Raw genomic sequence first — 20,564 nt, 5'->3', positions numbered from 1 at the left:
TCATTATTGGGGCACCTGGAGGCTTGGCTTCATTACTTTAGATGAGCTAACCCTAATTAGCCACCTGATCCTCGCTCAGCTCTCCCAAGGAAAGGAAAAGGGGGGTAATTTGGGTGTCTCAGTTTATTTACTCATCTTCTCTTTTCGCTTTCAAAATTGTACTTTATATTGACTGTCCTGCCACTGTATTGTATGGATCATCCATCAACTTTACAATTTTGTATGTACATCAGCGTACTGGTTTGATTCTGTCTAATTCATAGCATATCCACTGTCACAGACACAGATTAGGTACATGTGAATATGGATGGAATAATACTGTCAAGTCCTCGAGAGGCGGAAGTTGCCGGAGAAGAACAACAACAATGTCCACACCTATTCCATCTGATTACTACATGCTCAGAGATGAGTTATGACTCAACACATCTCTCATATCTTCTTGTACGATAAATCCCCTCGAATTGTTTACTCTCACAGTAATACCATACACTTTAACATGAAGCAGCCAGGTAAAATGCTCCATTAAGATTTTTACGGGGAGAAAAAAAACACTACTTCACCTTCCTTCAGCTTGTTTTGGTGTCTGCTCTAATTTACCAGAAAGAAAGAAAATAATTGCTTTTTGTGCCAAGCTAGGTGTAAAAAGCTGGAGTTGTGTTGTTTTTCTCACTGTGTGTTTTCTACTGTCAATCCGCACCCGAGTGGACATAATGCATGAGTGCCACACACATGACTCATCCGTCGGAGCCGGCTGGAACACATCGTAGCCAGGTGTCAAGGAATGGATACGGATTGAAAGCAATTACTTCGGTGTTGTCGAGCAATTGCCCTGTCACCACTCGATTTGAGAAGCCGCTCCACGTCCAAACACCTCATACATAAGAAAGGTTGAGCCTCCCCTTTGTCTCGTTCAAAAGGGACTCTTGACTCTTCCTGTCAAATCCAATGCATTAGCGAACGGCGAAAGTTGTGATATGCACCGCGCCGAGCGTCAAAGGGCATATCTGTCTAAGAACCGTGTTGAATGGTCCTGATTTGCCCTTTAAGTGCAGACCTGTCTTCAAATAGTTGTGCTTGCCTCAAGCTGTGCTTGATTGCGCTTGCCTGATGTGATGGGACCAATGGAAAAGTCCCAAAAGTGCAAACCCTGTCCACCTGGCACTCCAGGAAGGCTAAAGCAAATGATCGGACTGGGTAAGTAGAGTGTGCTATTTAAGGTTTGTTTTTGTGTGTGTGCTCTCAGACGGTGAGCACAGACCCCTACCCGGTGAAGCTGCAGTATGACAAATCCCACGACCAGGTGTGGGTCCTCAGCTGGGGAGACATGGAGAGAAACTTTCCTACATTGCAGGTAACTGTTTGACATCACACTGAAATGCACCATATAGAGTAGTGTTACGTGTTTGTCTTGATACTAATGATCTATACAAGTGGGTCTATGTATGTGAAATAAGCAATATTTAGTGTAAAGATGTACTATTTTATGTGTTATGATATGGCATAAAAAACACGTGTGTTGTGACATTTTCGGAACACTGCTATGCATTACTATGCATTACTATTCTCCCAATGGGATACATTATCAACTATCAATCCAAGTTTGGTCAACAACCCTTTCCCAAATGGCACAGTACTAGGTGGCCTTTTCTGTTTATAGTTCATTACAAGTTATTAGCCTGCACAGCTTTTAGATTGTTAGGAGGATTGTTCCAGTCTCTTCAGTGCATTGTGGCATAATTAAGGCGAGCCTTTCCTGTATGCGCACACTGGTACAAACACACACAGAGGACCTCTCCTCCCAGTGTGAGTTCATGTCAGAAGCGATGCAGGAGGCAAACACAGTGAATAATTCACAAGGGCCGTGTTAAATATCTCCCCCCATCTTCTCCTCCTTTCCCCTCCTCCCCCTCTCCTGGTGTGGTGCTAGGTGATCAATCAGGCCAGCGGGAGTGTGTCTCACCATACCGTCCACACCCAGCCGGTTGGCAGACGCTTTGATAGAGTGGAGGATTTCTTCATTCCTGCCGCCAGCCTCATCATTAATCACATCAGGTACGTCAGTGTCGGTATGTGTGTGTGAGAAAGAGAGTCAGAGTGTGTTCGTTTGTGGGTGGGTGGTTGTGTGTGCGCGAGAGACTCAGTGTGTTTGAGAGTGAATTTAAATACAGACACCCCCCCCCCCCTCCTCGGACCACGCCCTCCTGCCTTCTGAAAAGCAGGGGGAGGTGAGTTTACTGACCCACTGCTCGTCAGCAACATATGCAGAGCAGATCGATTTGGTGCCTGAGCTTTTGATGGGCACTCACCGAGACTCAGTCCCGAGCTGCTGACACACTGAGGCTTAACTTGATACAGAAGGCCTAGTGCAATACCAAACGCTTAGCTGGAGTTGAAGTTGTGGAGAAAGCCAAGTGCCAAGCTGGATGTATCTGGGATTTAAGGATGTTAACAGACTCCTGGAGAGTTGCATTCGCAAGCCCTAGTTGTAATTAGGTCGACTAAGACTTGTCTGATAGGGTTGCTAAAAAAACATGGAAGGTACTGAGAATGTACACTACTAAGTTTTAGAACACCTACTCAATTAAAGGGTTTTTCTTTATTTGTACTATTTTCTACATTGTAGAATAATAGTAAAGACATCAAAACTATGAAATAACACACATGGAATCATGTACACTTGCACAAAGTCAGGGATTTTGTAGGCATATAGTCAGGTGAATGATTAAACCAAACAGGTGCTAATGATCATCAATTCAATATGTAAGTGGAATGTGCGTGTGGAAATTTGAAATGGACGTTATGGAACTCCCTTGTGTGTTTCGCCATTAAATGTGGCAAATTATACATTTGCATCTGTTGGCCATCCAGTAGCCTATTAATGTATATGCCATTGTAGGCTACGGTAGGCTACCATTTCATACAATAAATATGTTGAAATGACTATTTCACTTGAGTCATTGCTACTCAAATTGTGTGGCTTGTGTAGCCTACCTTGAGCTGGCAAACTATTTTAATAAATACTCCATAACTTCAGTGTATTGTTTGTAGCCTTGTGTTATTATGGAATAATTATTGGCCGTGTTTAATTAATTCAATGGGAAGTTATCAAAGCTCTATCGAAATTGTCAATTAGTTATTATACCACATTAGAGAGACGTAACAGTCAGTCAGATGATGAGGCTACAGATCAAGATAATCAATGGCATGTTTTTGACAAGCATATACAGTTCATATTCATATTATTCATATTTAATTCAGTGATTGAAATTACGACCTCATTCTCAAATCTCCTCGCTATTCATGTTGAATAAATTAGTCTGTTAATTTGAACTAAGCAAGCTGCTAAATTGTTCAGTTTACATATTGCTTACATTTCAGATAGTCTACAGTAGCCTGAAGACTATCTAAATAAGATGTAGGCCTATCAGGGGCTATAGCCTCCCTGCGTCTAAGTGCACTCAGGCTATCCGGAAGGCCAATGTTAGTTACTTTAAGGAGCTGTTCTCTCTCTGCCCATGTCCCTTAATGTTGATGATGTGGTTGTTACTGACAAGAAGCATATGGCTGAGCTCTTTAATCACCACTTCATTAAGTCAGGATTCCTATTTGACTCTTGCCCATCCAACATTTCCTCATCTCCCACCCTTTCTAATACGCCTATCCCCAATGTTTTTCCCCCTCTTTTTTCCCCTGCCCCGCTACAAAGTTTCTCCCTGCAGGCAGTCACTGAGTCCAAGGTACTACAGGAGCTCCTTAAACTTGACCCCCCCCCCCATTGGGGTCAGATGGTTTAGACCCTTTCTTCTTTAGGGTCGCTGCCCCTAGCATCTCCAACCCTTTTAACCTGTCTCTCCTTTCTAGGTAGGTTCCCATTGCTTGGAAGGCAGCCACGGTTTGTCCTTTATTTAAAGGGGGGATACATTTTTATTTGAAAATTTATTTAACCTTTATTTAACTAGACAAGTCAGTTAAGAACAAATTCTTATTTACAATGATGGCCTACCAAAAGGCAAAAGACCTCCTGCGGGGACGGAGGCTGGGATAAAATAATAATAATAATAAATATAACAAATATAGGACAAAACACACATCACAACATGAGAGAGAACACAACATTACATAAAGAGACACCTAAGACAACAACATAGCAAGGCAAACATGACAACACAGCATGGTAGCAACACAACATGACAACAACATGGTAGAAACACAACATGGTAGCAGCACAAAACATGGTACAAACATTATTGGATACAGACAACAGCACAAAGGGCAAAAAGGTAGAGACAACAATACATTTTGCAAAGCAGCCACAACTGTCAGTAAGAGGGTCCATGATTGAGTCTTTGAATGAGATTGAGATAAACTGTCCAGTTTGAGTGTTTGTTGCAGCTCGTTCCAGTAGCTAGCTGCAGCGAACTGAAAAGATGAGCGACCCAGGGATGTGTGTGCTTTGGGGACCTTTCACAGAATGTGACTGGCAGAACGGGTGTTGTATGTGGAGGATGAGGGCTGCAGTAGATATCTCAGATAGGGGGGAGTGAGGCCTAAGAGGGTTTTATAAATAAGCATCAACCAGTTGGTCTAGTGACAGGTATACAGAGATGATCAGTTTACAGAGTATAGAGTGCAGTGATGTGTCCTATATGGAGTATTGTTAGCAAATCTGATGGCCGAATGGTAAAGAACATCTAGTCGCTCTAAACCCTATTTAGAGCTGTCCTTCTCTCAGCACATATCAAAGCTGCAGGCTAAAGTTAAATCTAGACTTGATTTCCTCTATCGTAATTGCTCCTCTTTTACCCCAGCTGCAAAACTAAACCTGATTCAGATGACCATCCTACCCATGCTGGCATGGGGAGACATAATACATAGATCGGCAGGTAATGGTGCTCTCGAGAGGCTAGATGTTCTTTGCCATTCGGCCATCAGATTTTCCACCAATGCTTCTTATAGGACACTTCACTGCACTCTATACTCCTCTGTTAACCTCTGTTAACCTCTCTGGGATTTGTGGGACGCTCGCGTTCCACCTCAACAACAGCCAGTGAAATTGCAGGGCGCAAATTCAAGCAACAGAAATCTCATAATTAAAATTCCTCAAACATACAAGTATTATACACTTTTTTAAAGATAAACTTCTTGTTAATTCAACCACAGTGTCCAATTTCAAAAAGGCTTTACAGCACACCATGCGATTATGCTAGGACAGCGCCTAGCCACAAAAAAACATATAGACATTTTCCAGCCAAGGAGAGGACTCACAAAAGTCAGAAATAGCTATTTAAATTAATCACTAACCTTTGACGAGCTTCATCTGGTGGCACTCCCAGGACTCCATGTTACACAATACATGTCCGTTTTGTTCAATAAAGTCCCTCTTTATGTCCAAAAACCTCAGTTTAAATTGGCACGTTATGTTCAGTAATTCATTGTCTCAAATAACATAGTCTTAAAGATAAACTTCTTGTTAATCCAGCCACTGTGTCAGATTTCAAGAAGGCTTTACGGCGAAAGCAAACCATACTATTATCTGAGGATAGCACCCCATCAAACAAACACAGACAATCATATTTCATCCCGCCAGGCGTGACACAAAACTCAGAAATAACGATATAATTCCTGCCTTACCTTTGAAGATCTTCTTTTGTTGGCCCTCCAATATGTCCCATAAACATCACGAATGGTCCTTTTGTTCGATTATTTCCGTCGTTATATCTCCAAAATGTCAATTTATTTGGCTCGTTTGATCCAGAAAAACTCAGGTTCCAACTCGCGCAATATGACTACAAAATATCTCATAAATTACCTGTAATCTTTGTCCAAACATTTCAAGCAACTTTCCTAATACAACTTTAGATCTTTTTTAACGTAAATAATCGATAAAATTTAAGACGGGATAAACTGTGTTCAATACCGGAGGAAAACAACATGGAGCTTGCTTTCAGATCACGCTCCTCTATCAAACAGTACACTTCACTCGACCCTCGTTCTGAACAGGGCTACTTCTTCATTACACAAAGGAAAAACATCTACCAATTTCTAAAGACTGTTGACATCCAGTGGAAGTGATAGGAACTGCAAGCAACTGCCTAGATTCCCATTGAAAACCCATTGAAAAGAGAGTGATCTCAAATAAAAAAATCCTGGTTGGTTTGCCCTCGGGGTTTCACCTGCCAAATAAGTTCTGTTATACTCACAGACATCATTCAAACAGTTTTAGAAACTGTGTTTTCTATCCAAATCCACCAATTATATGAATATCCTAGCTTCTGGACCTGAGAAACAGGCAGTTTACTTTGGGCACGCTTTTCTTGTGAAAGTCACTTTATCCCACCTACATGTACAACTTACTCGACTAACCTGTTCCTCCTCACATTGACTCAGTACCGGTACCCCCTGTATATAGCCTCGTAATTGTTATTTTATTGTGTTACTTTTTATTTAGTTTTTTACTTTAGTTTACTTAGTAAATATCTCTTTCTTGAACTGCATTGTTGGTTAAGGGCTTGTAAGTAAGCATTTCACGGTAAGCATTACACCTGTTGTATTCGGCGCATGTGACATACGATTTGATTTGTTTCTTGCTTGATTTTGAGATCCTCTGTCCGAATTTCATCACTCAAACTCTACTGTCGGATTTATCTATAGTTATGCGCATGCGCAAAAGGTAATTTAATTACAATTATAAATGAGGTTCGTGCCCTGAATGCTGATTGGCTAAAAGCCATGGTATATCAGACTATGGGTATGACAAAAATAACTTTTTTCTGTTGTAATTACGTGTCACGCCTTGGTCTTCGTATTTTGTGTTTTCTTTCTTTATTTGGTCAGGCCAGGGTGTGACATGGGTTTATTTTGTGGTGTGTTTTTGTATTGGGGTTTTAGTAGGTATTGGGATTGTGGCTGAGTAGGGTTGTCTAGGAAAGTCTATGGTTGCCTGAGGCGGTTCTTAATCAGAGGCAGGTGATTATCGTTGTCTCTGATTGGGAACCATATTTAGGCAGCCATATTCTTTGAGTGGTTCGTGGGTGATTTTTCCTGTCTCTGTGTTAGTTGTCACCAGATAGGCTGTATAGGTTTTCACATTCCGTTTGTTGTTTTTGTATTGTTCGTGGTTTTTTCTTCCTTAAAGATGTATCGAACTAACCACGCTGCATTTTGGTCCGACTGTCCTTCGACGGAAGAAAACTGTAACATTACGTTGGTAACCAGTTTAATCAATAAGGCCCCCTGGGGGTTTGTGGTATACAGCCAATATACCATGACTAACAGCTGTATCCAGGCACTCCGCATTGTGTCATGCTTAAGAACAGCCCTTAGCCGGGGTATATTTGCCATATACCATAACCCCTCGTGCCTTATTGCTTAATTATAACAGTCAAATTAGTTAAACTGACATCCATTGATGGAAAATGATCTGGCTAGTTTAATAAGAGTGAATTATCTTTTCTTTTGAGACATATTCAAATGTGTTTATTACTTCACCTCGTAGTTTGCAATAATTATTATTTTGATGAAAATCAAATTTTGCTTCTAACATCGTTAAGTCGGTATTCATTCTTAATTGGCTTAATGTTATGGAAAAAAGGTTTATTGTATGAATGTCTACATGGAATCTACATTTAGTCCACAAATAGACTTTAATCTATGACCATTCATTTTGCCCTAGGTGTACTCAATTGAACCTCAATTGATAGGTAGGCAGACTGCCACCCTTTAGGTCAAACCATGCCCACTCTGGATTGCTCAAACTCAATCAAGCGCACTTATTGATAGCTTTTCGTGCGTAATAACTCCCTTAGCCTCAGGCAAGATCAATCCATTGTGGATGTGCCCAACAACTCCACCAAACCAATATGCGGTCAGTGCACCTCATAGCCCAAAACAGGAGTCTCAGTGCACTGAACATCACAATATACAAAGGCTTTGGAGGCTTTTAGATTTATCAGGAAAAACGATCCAGGGGCTTTGGGGAGCTGCGAATCAATGCCAAGGATATGGCATTGTGCACAAGGACTTTTTAAAGACCCTATCCCTTTGAAACGTCTGATAACGCAGCTTAAAAGAGCCCTTGATTGTGCTCTTAGGGCGCAAACATCTATTGAATGTTTTTGCTGACTCTATTATAGAGGTCTTGGACTTAAATTCCGGTCCAATCTTTTGTACTGTTGTTTCTACCTCGCTTGGTGGGGAGTCGACAGTGGTGAAAGTTTTGCTGGCTGTGTTGTATGTCATGTTTTTACACTTCTGTCAGTGACTGAACGATGGAAAATAAAAGTAGACCTTACAGCGTTCATATGGATTTGAACATGGACGTATACAGTCCTTAGTCTTCCTTCATTTTACAGTTAGTAAGTGCCGCCATTCTTACATAAACATGGACTTTTGTCTATAACTCATCTATAGCTTACAGTATTTCAAAGCGGCATAGTGCATTTGGCAGATCAGCCGAGCAGTACACTAGTAAGGTTTAGACCAATGATATCGAGGATGTGAACTCTGAAAGCTTCAACAGGCCTTTGTAGTTTTAGCAGTAGGGTTATTGCAATGTGCACGGTACTGAAAGCTGGCTTATGTTAGGTAACAATACATCAGCAAGTCAATACAATGCATGAAGTATGAGAACGTTATTTAAAATGTGATTTTTATTTTCATGTTGGAGGATGGTTTAACATAAATGGCATATGGACTTGATGATACATTCAATAACCCGTACATAACACATTCATAAGTAGTGTGTTCAATCATTTCTTACATGCTTATGTCAAGCACCGCAAGTTCATGCTTTCATTATGTTACAGTTCTGAAATGATACATTTGTGGTGGTAGACAGAAGCATTTCATCTATGTTTATGTCAAATCAAATCAAATCGAATTGTATTAGTCACATGCTCCGAATACATCAGTAAAATGCTTACTTATGAGCCCCTAACCAACAATACAGTTTATTAAAAAAATAAGAATAGGAAAATAAAAGTAACAAGTAATTGAAGAGCAGCAGTAAAATAACAACAGCGAGACTATATACAGGGGGTACCGGTACATCTGTTGGGGCACCGGTTAGTTGAGGTAATATGTACATGTAGGTAGATTTATTAAAGTGACTATGCATATATGATAGCAACAGAGAGTTGCAGCGGTGTAAAAAAGGGGTGGGGCAATGGCAATAGTCTGGGTGGCCATTTGATTAGATGTTCAGGAGTCTTATGGCTTGGGGGTAGAAGCTGTATAGAAGCCTCTTGGACATAGACTTGGTGCTCCGGTACCACTTGCCGTGCAGTAGCAGAGAGAAGAGTCTATGACTAGGGTGGCTGGAGTCCGTGACAATTTTTAGGGCCTTCCTCTGACACCGCCTGGTAGGCACCGCCTGGTAGAGGTCCTGGATGGCAGAAAGCTTGGCCCCAGTGATGTACTGTGCCGTACGCACTATCTTCCGTAGTGCCTTACAGTCAGAGGAGGAACAGTTGCCATACCAGGCAGAGATGCAACCAGTCAGGATGCTCTCAATGGTGCAGCTGTAGAAATGTTTGAAGATCTGAGGACCCATGCCAAATCTTTTCAGTCTCCTGAGGGGAAATAGGTTTTGTCGTGCCCTCTTCACAACTGTCTCGGTGTGCTTGGACCATATTAGTTTATTGGTGATGTGGACACCAAGAAACTTGAAACGCTCAACCTACAGCCCCGTCGATGAGAATTGGGGTGTGCTCGGTCCTCCTTTTCCTGTAGTCCACAATCATCTCCTTTGTTTTGATCATGTTGCGGGAGAGGTTGCTGTCCTGGGACCACACGGCCAGGTCTCTGACCTCTTCCCTATAGGCTGTCTCGTTGTTGGTGATCACTTTTGTGTCATCGGCAAACTTAATGATGGTGTTGGAGTCGTGCCTGGCCGTGCAGTCATGAGTGAACAGGAAGTACAGGAGGGGACTGAGCACACACCCTGAGGGGCCCCTGTGTTGGGGATCAGTATGGTGGATGTGTTGTTACCTACCCTTACCACCTGGGGGCGGCCCCTCAAGAAGTCCAGGATCCAGGTGCAGAGGGAGGTGTTTTGTCCCAGGGTCCCTAGCTTATTGAAGAGCTTTGAGGGCAATATGGTGTTGAACGCTGAGCTGTAGTCAATGAATAGCATTCTCACATAGGTGTTCCTTTTGTCCAGGTGGGAAAGGGCAGTGTGGGGTGCAATAGAGATTGCTTCATCTGTGGATCTCAGACAGGGAGGGGTTGAAAACGTCAGTGAAGACACTTGCCAGTTGGTCAGCAAATGTTCAGAGTAAAAGTGCTGGTAATCCGTCTGGCCTTGCGGCCTTGTGAATGTTGACCTGTTTAAAGGGTCTTACATCGGCTGCGGAGAGCGTGATCACACAGAACACAGAACTGCTGATGCTCTCATGCATGTTTCAGCGTTACTTGCATCGTAGCAAGCATCAAAGTTATTTATCTCATCTGGTACGCTCGTGTCACTGTGCAGCTCTCGGCTGTGCTTACCTTTGTAGTCTGTAATAGTTTGCAAGCCCTGCCACATCCAACGAGCGTCAGAGCTGGTGTAGTACGATTCCATCTTAGTCCTGTATTGACGCTTTGCCTGTTCGTCGCAGGGCATAGCGTGTTTTCTTATAAGCTTCCGGGTTAGATTCCTGCTCCTTGAAAGTGGCAGCTCTACCTTTTAGCTTAGTGAGAATCTTGCCTGTTAATCCATGACTTCTGGTTGGTGCATGTCAATGCACTTATTGATGAATCCAGTGACTGATGTGATGTACTCCTCAATGCCATCAGAAGAATCCTGGAACATATTCCAGTCTGTGCTAGCAAAACAGTCCTGTAGTTTAGCATCTGCTTCTTCTGACCAATTTTCTATAGACCAAGTCACTGGTGCTTCCTGCTTAAATGTTTTGCTTGTAAGCAGGAATCAGGAGGATAGAATTATGGTCAGATTTGCCAAATGGAGGGCGAGGGAGAGCTTTGTACGTGTCTCTGTGTGTGTTGTAAAGGTGGTCTAGAGTTTTTTTCTCTCTGGTTGCACATTTAACATGCTGATAGAAATGAGGTAAAACGGATTTAAGTTTCCTTGCATTAAAGTCCCCGGCCACTAGAGGCACCGTCTCTGGATGAGCGTTTTCCTGTTTGCTTATGACGGTATACAGCTCATTGAGTGCAGTTGTAGTGCCAGCATCGGTCTGTGGTAATATGTAGACAGCTACGAAAAATACAGATGAAAACTCTCTAGGTAGATATTGTGGTCTACAGCTTCTATACTCTACTCTTCTATACTCTACCTCAGGCGAGCAAAACCTAGAGACTTCCTTAGATATCATATATCAGCTGTTGTTTACAAACATACATAGGCTGCTGCCCCGTGTCTTACGAGAGACTGCTGTTCTATCCTGCCGATAGAGTGTATAACCCGCCAGATGTATGTTATTAATGTCTTCGTTCAGCCACAACTCAGTGAAACATAAGATATTACAGTTTTTAATGTCCCGTTGGTAGGATATACGTGCTTTCAGTTCATCCCATTTATTTTCCAGCGATTGAACATTGGCAAACAGTACGGATGGCAAAGACAGATTAGCCTGATCCTCACAAGGCACCCTGGTCTCTTTCCGCAAAATCTTAGTTTCTTTGACAGGGAATGAGGGCCTGTTCAGGTGTTTGTAGTATATCCTTCCGGTTCGACTCATTTAAGAAAAATTATTTGTCCAATTCGAGGTGAGTAATCGCTGTTCTGATGTCCAGAAGCTCTTTTCGGTCATAAGAGGTGGTAACAGCAACATTATGTACAAAATAAGTTACAAATGTGAAAAAAATAACAAAATAGCACTGTTGGTTAAGAACCCATATAACAGCAACCATCCTCTCCGGCGCCATCTTTACATCATTTATGCAGAAGCATAGAGTACATTTTTGGAATGTGCTCACTTGAACAGGAAGGTGGCGCGGCGGTCCTTCGTGGTAAGATTTAGTCATCAAAGTCTGACATTCTCTGGATTTATGCTGCATTTAAAACAACTGACAACTCTGAAAAAAACAAGGTCTAATCATGATGACGTTACTGATCTTCAGATCGTAGCTCTAGAAAAAGTCTGGATTTACAATTCGGAAGACGTTCAAAACTTATTTTCCCAGTCGCGGCACAAATCGTGCTTCATTGGCCAATGTTGAATGTTTATCATTTTAAACTTGGAAAAGAGCCCCTTAATCGCAGATTTGGGACCATATCTGTTTTTGCGATTTCCAACTTGTTGTGTAATGTTTATGTCCAATGGCTGATGAGCACCAATACGTTTTATCTATAATTTCTCTTCATTATTTCTATCACTATGACAAGGATTTGCCAGTACATTGTCGACTTCATGATGATGACTGCTAGCTAAGATTTTGAAAGTGTGATGTTGACATGATCAGTCCAATGAAAGCTACTGTACATATATCGTGATTTGACGTCATTTTATCTGTGGCCAATGACCTTGAGCCTTCTTAGATGTGAGGCTCAAAACAGGTCCCACCTGCCCTGCATGATGGGTCATTTATTTAACAAATAAATATTGAACCAAATGAATTGTTTAAGTCGTTTCGCCTATTACAGAGAAAACATCCTTGTTTTCCTCTGTTTACGAATTGAGTTCAGGTGGACCAGAAAAGCTAACTCCTGCCTTATTATAAGGTATGCAAGAAAAACTACAACAAAGTATACAGCTCATAACTCAACACACAAGTGTTACTTTTCACATAATTGCACAGTATTTGTAAAATACCGATAAAGGGAGGCATGCTGAAAACAAAACAACAAAAGGCATCTCGCAATTTATATTTTGCTCAATGTGTTTACAAGCAAAGCCAGCCCAGATTACACTTTTTCTGTTCATAGAGAACGCAAACAAGCCCATAATTATTTTTCTAACAAACTTCAGCACTACTCATTTTTTAGCAAAAATAAGGCTGAAGGCAAAATTGTCATATTGACCTTCATATATCAAGTACTCTGCTTTGTATCACTGTAGATGTGCTCCATTCACTGTCTTAATTTGTCTTAATGTACACATTTGTAGAGAGTAGGGACATTTATCATGGGGAGTAGGGATGTCCTAAAATGTATACCATGCAGGTATAGGTACATTCACGTAACACTTGATGGTATTTACAGTTGCTTGCACTAACATAGTACTCCTTTCTCCCTATCAGGAGTACACCCGCAACATCATTTTATACTTTCCTTTTAATCTCATTCTCCCATAGATCAAATTCTAGTTATTTTCACTAACTGTGTTAGCTTTGAATTAATTTCGCTCCCTGTGGGTGTGCTTTTTTTTTTACTTGAAGGTGCTTGTGTTGGGATCAAAAGCTCCCTGGGAAGAAATCCTGAGGATTTCGAACATTCTAGACACTCACAATTACACAAAATCCAAGAGTATTTATATATCAAAAGACAAAAGGCCATAGTAATGGAACAAGCAGACCCTCCGATTTCATGACCCAATGCAGCACCTGTCCACGAACAGTCCCATTGATGTCCAAGTCCCCAGCCCTAACGCCTCAGATGGACGATACAATCTCTGGATCAATGCTAAACTTCACAGTGCTGATAATGTGCTCCATCACTCTCTTAACAGTAATTTTCTGTCCACATGAACAGACAGTGGGGGTGTTTAAAATCACATAAAAGAAGACGGATGATACCGAGATTGAAGTGCATGTCAGGATTGATCAGACAGCATTCAGATGTAATTTTGCCATGTCGGCCCCTCACATTCTCCCTCCAGTCTTGCATATCAGAATTGTAATGTGTCATTATCCCTCCTCTTTAGATTTTTTATGTATAATATAGTATTTTCAATGATTAATATGCCCATGCAAATCTATTACTGTGAAGCATAGGGCAGACGATTTCAACTCAGCTTGGTGAGATTGCTCATCTGAGGCGATAAGAAAATGGCCACTGAAATGTGAAAAGACCGTATCCACCCCTCTTCTTCTCAAACCAATCCTAAGGCCGTTTCTTTGAGGAACTGAAATACTGTAGCTGAGTCACACACCCAAGTCAATTCAGAGTATAATAATAGGAGAGGGGATGCAAATGGAAGTCCCTGTCACTGTTAAGATTTTAATCACAGCATGAGCGGGGGAAATGTGCAACTATTCAATAGTCGTGAGGATAACAGACGTGAAGTCCGGAAGCAAAAGCAAATTGATTCAAGTCTGTAGGTGTAATGTGCAACATGACTGAATGACTTAATTAATTAATAAGCATGAAATACATTTTAAAGTATATTTTTTTTGAGTCGACCCTCAACGGTACTTCTAATGGTTTTATATGTGTCATAAAAACGTGAACAAGTATACTAACATTCCAAATGTATTTTCTATCCGTCTAGATTTGGAATCGTCCTCCACAGAAATGAACCGGCGCTCCACAAGATCGACCTGGAGACCATGTCGTCAGGGAAGAACATCAGCCTGCTCAAGTACAACTGCATTCCCAAATCCCTGGCTTACACCCACCTGGGAGGCTACTACTTCATCAACTGCAGGCCTGATTCCACGGGCGTCACCCAGCCCCAGCTCATCGTAGACAGTGTGACAGACTCTGTGAATGGACACAATGGGGACGTAACCGGCACCCCGTACATGTCTCCGGACGGTCACTACCTGGTCACAGTGGACGACCGCAACGGCTTGATGAGAATCCAGCAGATCACGGTGCGCGGGGAGATCGGCGAGCCCTTCGACATCCACACCAACCTTCACCTGTCTGATGTGGCCTTCCAGCCGTCGTTCACCGAGGTCCACCAGTACAACGTCTTCGGAAGTTCGGGAAGCCAAACGGACTCTCTATATGTCGAGCTGAGCACAGGCAATGTGAAGATGATCAAGAGTCTGAAGGAGGCCACCAAGACTTCTGATTGGCCGTGGAGCAGTAGAAACCGCGTGATGACCGGCAGTGGACTTTTCGGACAGTACCTCATGACCCCGTCCAGGGAGTCTATTTTCATCCTGGACGGTCGTCTCAACAAGCTCAACTGCGAGATCACCGATGTCGTCAAAGGCAACGTAGTGACGTGGGTTGGCGAGTCTTAGGCCGGTCTGTGTTTAGACCCGTCCTGTGTTATTATTAAGGTACAGTTGCACTGAATTTGGTTGCAAATACATAATTTATTGGGTGTGAAGAAAAACGTAAGTAATTCTCAAAACCAAAATTCACAGATCAAAATCGTATTGGATGTTGGGAACTTCATTAAAAAAATAGGGAGTGATTTGTTGGCGTTGTTTACTAGCCGGGATATCAGTTAAAATTAGACAAATTACAGTCATTTTAGCATTTTTCGATTGCAAGTCTTGCTAATTCAATTGGATGGACGTTTTTTGATAATCACGTCAACTGGCGTCTCGCTAAAAAGAGGGAGAAAATAGGTCTAGACTATCCTCCTCTGTTTTGTCTACTCCCGTTCCATTTTTTCCTGTGCCTTGAAGGAAAACAAACTCCAAAAGAGGAATTCACATAATTATTCCCATTGCGGCTGCAGATTACACCTTCTTCTTTTTGACCCTCCTTCATGGTGAGAGATGCTCCAAAAATCCATGTTTCTCGTCTTATTTTCATCTCGGACCGACGTGGAGCCCATTCTGGCCTAATTAAAATGAGCTCTTGCTGAGACCCCGTCTCGTTTGAAGTGGAGATAGAGAGATTGAGTTGTCCATTATGATGTAGTGCTGCTTGGTCACCTTTGATCTCTGAGAGTCTTCAACAGAGCTAGTGATTTGAATGTGATTTCGTCCAACAATCCAAGTCTCAATGACAATTTTAATAGATTGATCCATCTTAATATTTGTGGGATAAATTCATTAAAGTTTCACACTTTGATTCACAAGGTCAATGTGTGTGTGTGTGTGTGTGTGTGTGTGTGTGTGTGTGTGTGTGTGTGTGTGTGTGTGTGTGTGTGTGTGTGTGTGTGTGTGTGTGTGTGTGTGTGTGTGTGTGTGTGTGTGTGTGTGTGTGTGTGTGTGTGTGTGTGTGTGTGTGTGTGTGTAGAAAAATATTCAAATTTGAAGAATAGCCCTGGCCCAAAAGGAGTCATAGTATATAATAGAATGTACTTACATATTGTCAGTCAATTTTGGCAAAGTTTAGCAATTGGATATGTGTCATTACAGTGAAATAAAGAGGGATTTGTTTAGTTGGAAGTGGATTTGTGCAGTTGTAGAGAATAGAGGCCCTGTGAGCTGTGTGGGTCTAAGGAGAATATAGAGAGAGACCTTGGTCTATAAGCTTCAAATGTGAGTCACATTTCTTTTCAAATGCTACAAGGCAGAACGTAGTTGGATGAATCAGTTGTACCTATGAAACCTGGCAAGTATGTGGCCCGTTGTGCATAGGACACAAGTTCTTTCCTCGAAGGACACATTCTATGCATTTTCACCATAGCACTCTAACACAAACACAATGAGGAATATGTTAATGTATTATTTTTCCAATCTAATGTTGGACCTCTGGTTGGTTATGGACAGGTCCATTTTATGTTCCCAATTAAGATGATACATTTTTATATAATTTGATGTTTTGTTTTATTTGGTCAATTCAATTTCAATTAATCAAAAAACAAAAAAATATATCACATTTTGTTTGGTGTTGCCCCTTGATACCCATAGGACTGTACTGATTACCTGTGACTTTACTTATTGTTTTCTGTATATAGCAGCAGAGTTGACGGAGTTCCTTAACATGGAAGTTTTCATACAGTTTTTGAGGGCTCTGTTCATTATTTTGAGTGCATATGCACCCACCTTTCAAGAAACGAAAAGAGCACCATTGTCATCTCGCTATCCTTGACCAAGTACATTGTGATTTCACCTACTGAGACATTGTAGTTTTCATTATAGCCATGTGCTGTTTGTTGATTCATGTGGTTATTATTTATGTAGAGAATACACACTTGACATTTTACCTGACAATAAAGTCTATACTTCCTTTCTGTGGAAAATGTGTTTCAAACATGGTTTCAGGCCACACTCTACTAATGCCGTTGAAAAACCAGGTTCAACACAGTTCAGAGAAACTTCTTCGGTAATGCTTCTGTTGCTGACAATAGCCTGTGTTTATACCTGGTTCTAACATTTGTCCTTTCTCTTGATATTGTCCACATTCTCACATTTTCAGACAGGTGTAGACAATTAGAAGATGCATTGTGATGTGATTGTGATCAGCTCTTCCTGACCACCTCCAGAGGTAGTCAGGGACCCATTGTAACTGGATATCAATCAAGTGAAAACAGATCTGGATGGTCAAACCATTTAAATCATAGTTATACCGATCTCTAAAATCATTGACAGGTAGCAACATTGACTTACAGCATCCATAATTGTTTTAAAATAAATACATTCATATTATTTTCAAAGAATATCTGTCAAATAATCTGCGTACAGGGAGGTAACAGGAAATCTGGTCACAATGCGGACACAGTGGATGGATAAGAGACACAATTTACTACCATGTGTAGATATAACAGGCTACAAAGTGTGCACAATCAGAATGTGGATAAGATCAGGACAAAGAATGCATGTTAGCACCAGGTATAAATGAGGCTCATGACATTTGGAGAATATGAACATATCTCTGAACTTTCTTGAATGTCATTTTGAAAGAGCTTTGGAAATTTCATTTGAACGACCCCTATATTGATTCAGCAGTTTCTGTCACTCTTACAAAACTAATTCCACACCCAATCGTGTCTGCTTGAGATTAAAGGAGACCCACACAATGTGGGTGTGCTGATACATAACTTATTGATGGGCACTTCACATAACCATGATTTTATTTTTAAAACTGCGATCATCATTAGAAATTACAATTGCTATTAAAAAATGATGTGTAATAGTCAGTGACGGGGAGTAGTGAACTACATGTAATTCAACTAGCAATTGAATTACATTTAGCTGTAGCTTGGTGGTAGTTGTACTAAATTCAAATGATGGTTGTGTTTTCAGTATTTAATTACTTTTTTTGCATGTAGTGGTGTAACTAACTTCTGGAACTACAATTACTTTTTTGCAAAAATAACAGAAAATATGAGTAAAGTAAGCAAGATGTCCTTTCTTTTTCAGGAAGACCAGCATAATTTTCACTACGAAACAGTTTTTATGTTTAATAGACAAAATTACACATGATGTTAACATCTGACTCCAGGGTGATCTTTCTTGCAATTTGTAGTCTATGACATTTCAGATTTAGATATGATGATTTTTCTCGAAGTAGTTTGGATGTAGTGAACTACTTTTTCAAAGTAACTATAGTTAAGTAAACTACACTGAACAAAAATATAAATGCAGCAACATGTAGTGTTGGTCGGGAGACAGACGCAGGAATGCGTAATAGGGCTTTTTATTGTACCCAAATTACGGCGTGCCAACACACGGGGACGAAGACCAGACAAACACTATACAAAACACAGGGTAGAAACTCAAAACAAAAGAGCGAGGAGTACCTTGAATAAATAACACACACGCACAGTGATTAACACACGGGACGAGACCCATAATCATCAATGGCACAGAAGCCAAAACACACAGCACAGGTCACATGCACCAACAGACATTGTAACAATAATCGTCAGGACAATGGTGAACAAAGGGCATACTTATACAATTACTAATCATTGGGAATGGGGACCAGGTGTGCGTAATGACAGTTCTGGAGGGATCCGTGACATCATGAGCTGAAATAAAAGATCCCATATATTTTCCAAACACACAAAAAGCTTATTGTGCACACACTCTAAAATGTGCAGTTTTGTCACACAATTTTTGCACACAGATTTCTCAAGCTGTAAGGGAGCGCGCAATTGGCATGCTGACTGCATGAATGTCCACCAGAGCTGTTGCCAGAGAATTGAATGTTCATTCCTCTACCATGAGCCGCCTCCAATGTCATTTTTGAGAATTTCGCAGTACTTCCAACCGGCCTCACAACCGCAGACCACGTGTAACCACGCCAGCCCAGGACCTCCACATCCAGCTCTTTTACCAGCAGGATTGTCTGAGATCATCTATGGGTCTTACTTCCGTCAAGATGTTTAAGGACATAATTAAGAAGAGTGACAGTTGCATCTTTCACCCCTGTCCTGACTGCAATGGGTCTAAAGGGTCCTGAACCTTGGCCATAATCTCACCCTTAACAATATGTTCAAATGTGTTCATGGTCAGTGAGGAAAGGGCTACATGCAACAATTTCAGGTTTCTGGTCCACTCCCCAACCTTTTTTTTAGGTGTCTGTGACCAACAGATGCATATCTGTATTCCCAGCCATGTGAAATCCATAGATTAGGACCTAATACATTTCTTTCAATTGACTGATTTCCATATATGAACTGTAAGTCAGTAAAATCTTTTAAATTGTTTGTTACATTTATATTTTTGTTCTTTTACATTTATATGTTTCTTAAGGGTAGCGTAACTTGTTGTAGTGTGAAGTAATTGGTAGCTTGGTAAACTATATTTTCAGAATAGCTCTCGCCAACACTGGTAATAGTGGACAAGTCAATTGCATATAAAGCGAGTAACAGTCAGAGAGTATAAATATTGAAATGAACTGTAGTTAAACGAAGGAAATGTATTAGAAACAAATGTCGAGTGACATTTGAGTGAGAGATGACGACTGATGCAAATATATTTTTTCTTCTTCTTGCATTTACGTTAGATATTACGTTTAAGGAATAGGGTACCTTCAGAAATCATATACACCCCTTGATATTTTTCCACATTTTGCTGTGTTAAAAAGTGGGATTAAAATGTATTTAATTGTCTTTTTTTTGTCAACGATCTACAAAAAATACTCTACTGTCAATACATGTTAGAATCACCTTGGCAACAATTACAGCTCTTTCTGGATAGGTCCCTAAGAGCTTTGCAAACCTGTATTGTACAATATTTAACCATTACTCTTTAATAAATGATTCACGCTCTGTCAAGTTAGTTGTTGATTATTGCTGACTGGCATTTTCAAGTCTTACCGTAGATTTTCAAGCTGATTTAAGTCAAAACTGTAACTAGGCCACTCAAGAACATTTAATGTAATCTTGGTTAGCAACTCAATTGTATATTTGACCTTGTGTTTTAGTTAATTGTCCTGTTGAATGGTGAATTAATCTCCCAGTGTCTGTTGGAAAGCAGACTGAACCAAGTATTCCTCGTAGATTTAGCCTGTTCTTAGCTTTTTTCCATTTATTTGTATTCTAAAAAACTCCTTGCCGATGACAAGCATACCCAGAACATGATGCAGCCACCACCATGCTTGAAAATATGAAGAGCGGTACTCAGTGATGTATTGTGTTGGATTTGCCACCAACATAATGCTTTGTATTCAGGACAAAAATGCATTTTTTTGCAGTATAACTTTATTGCCTTATTGCAAACAGGATGCATGTTTTCGATTTTTTAAATTCTGTACAGGCTATACTTCTTTTCACTCTGTAATTTATGTTAGTAAGGGTTCCAGAGTGGCACAGCGGTCTAAGACACTGCATTGCAGTGATAGAGGTGTTACTACAGTCCCTGGTTTGATTCCAGGCTGTATC

At 40.9% G+C, this 20,564-nt stretch overlaps 1 protein-coding gene across 3 annotated transcripts in view; it reads left to right on the top strand.

Moving 5' to 3' along the window:
• The window catches only part of LOC118363600 (follistatin-related protein 5-like), a 172,845-nt gene extending 152,887 nt beyond the window's left edge, over positions 1-19,958 (top strand). For all 3 annotated transcript variants that reach the window (XM_052488424.1, XM_052488422.1, XM_052488423.1), the window contains exons 14-16: positions 1,244-1,351; positions 1,928-2,052; positions 14,373-19,958. In XM_052488424.1, the coding sequence (XP_052344384.1) occupies positions 1,244-1,351; positions 1,928-2,052; positions 14,373-15,075 (936 nt within the window). In that variant the 3' untranslated portion in view covers positions 15,076-19,958. The remainder of the gene's footprint in view (positions 1-1,243; positions 1,352-1,927; positions 2,053-14,372) is intronic.
• The last annotated feature ends 606 nt before the right edge of the window (positions 19,959-20,564 follow it).

The sequence above is a fragment of the Oncorhynchus keta genome, chromosome 30, assembly GCF_023373465.1.
Source record: "Oncorhynchus keta strain PuntledgeMale-10-30-2019 chromosome 30, Oket_V2, whole genome shotgun sequence".
NCBI lineage: Eukaryota > Metazoa > Chordata > Actinopteri > Salmoniformes > Salmonidae > Oncorhynchus > Oncorhynchus keta.
This window is presented reverse-complemented; position numbering and strand designations above follow the sequence as displayed.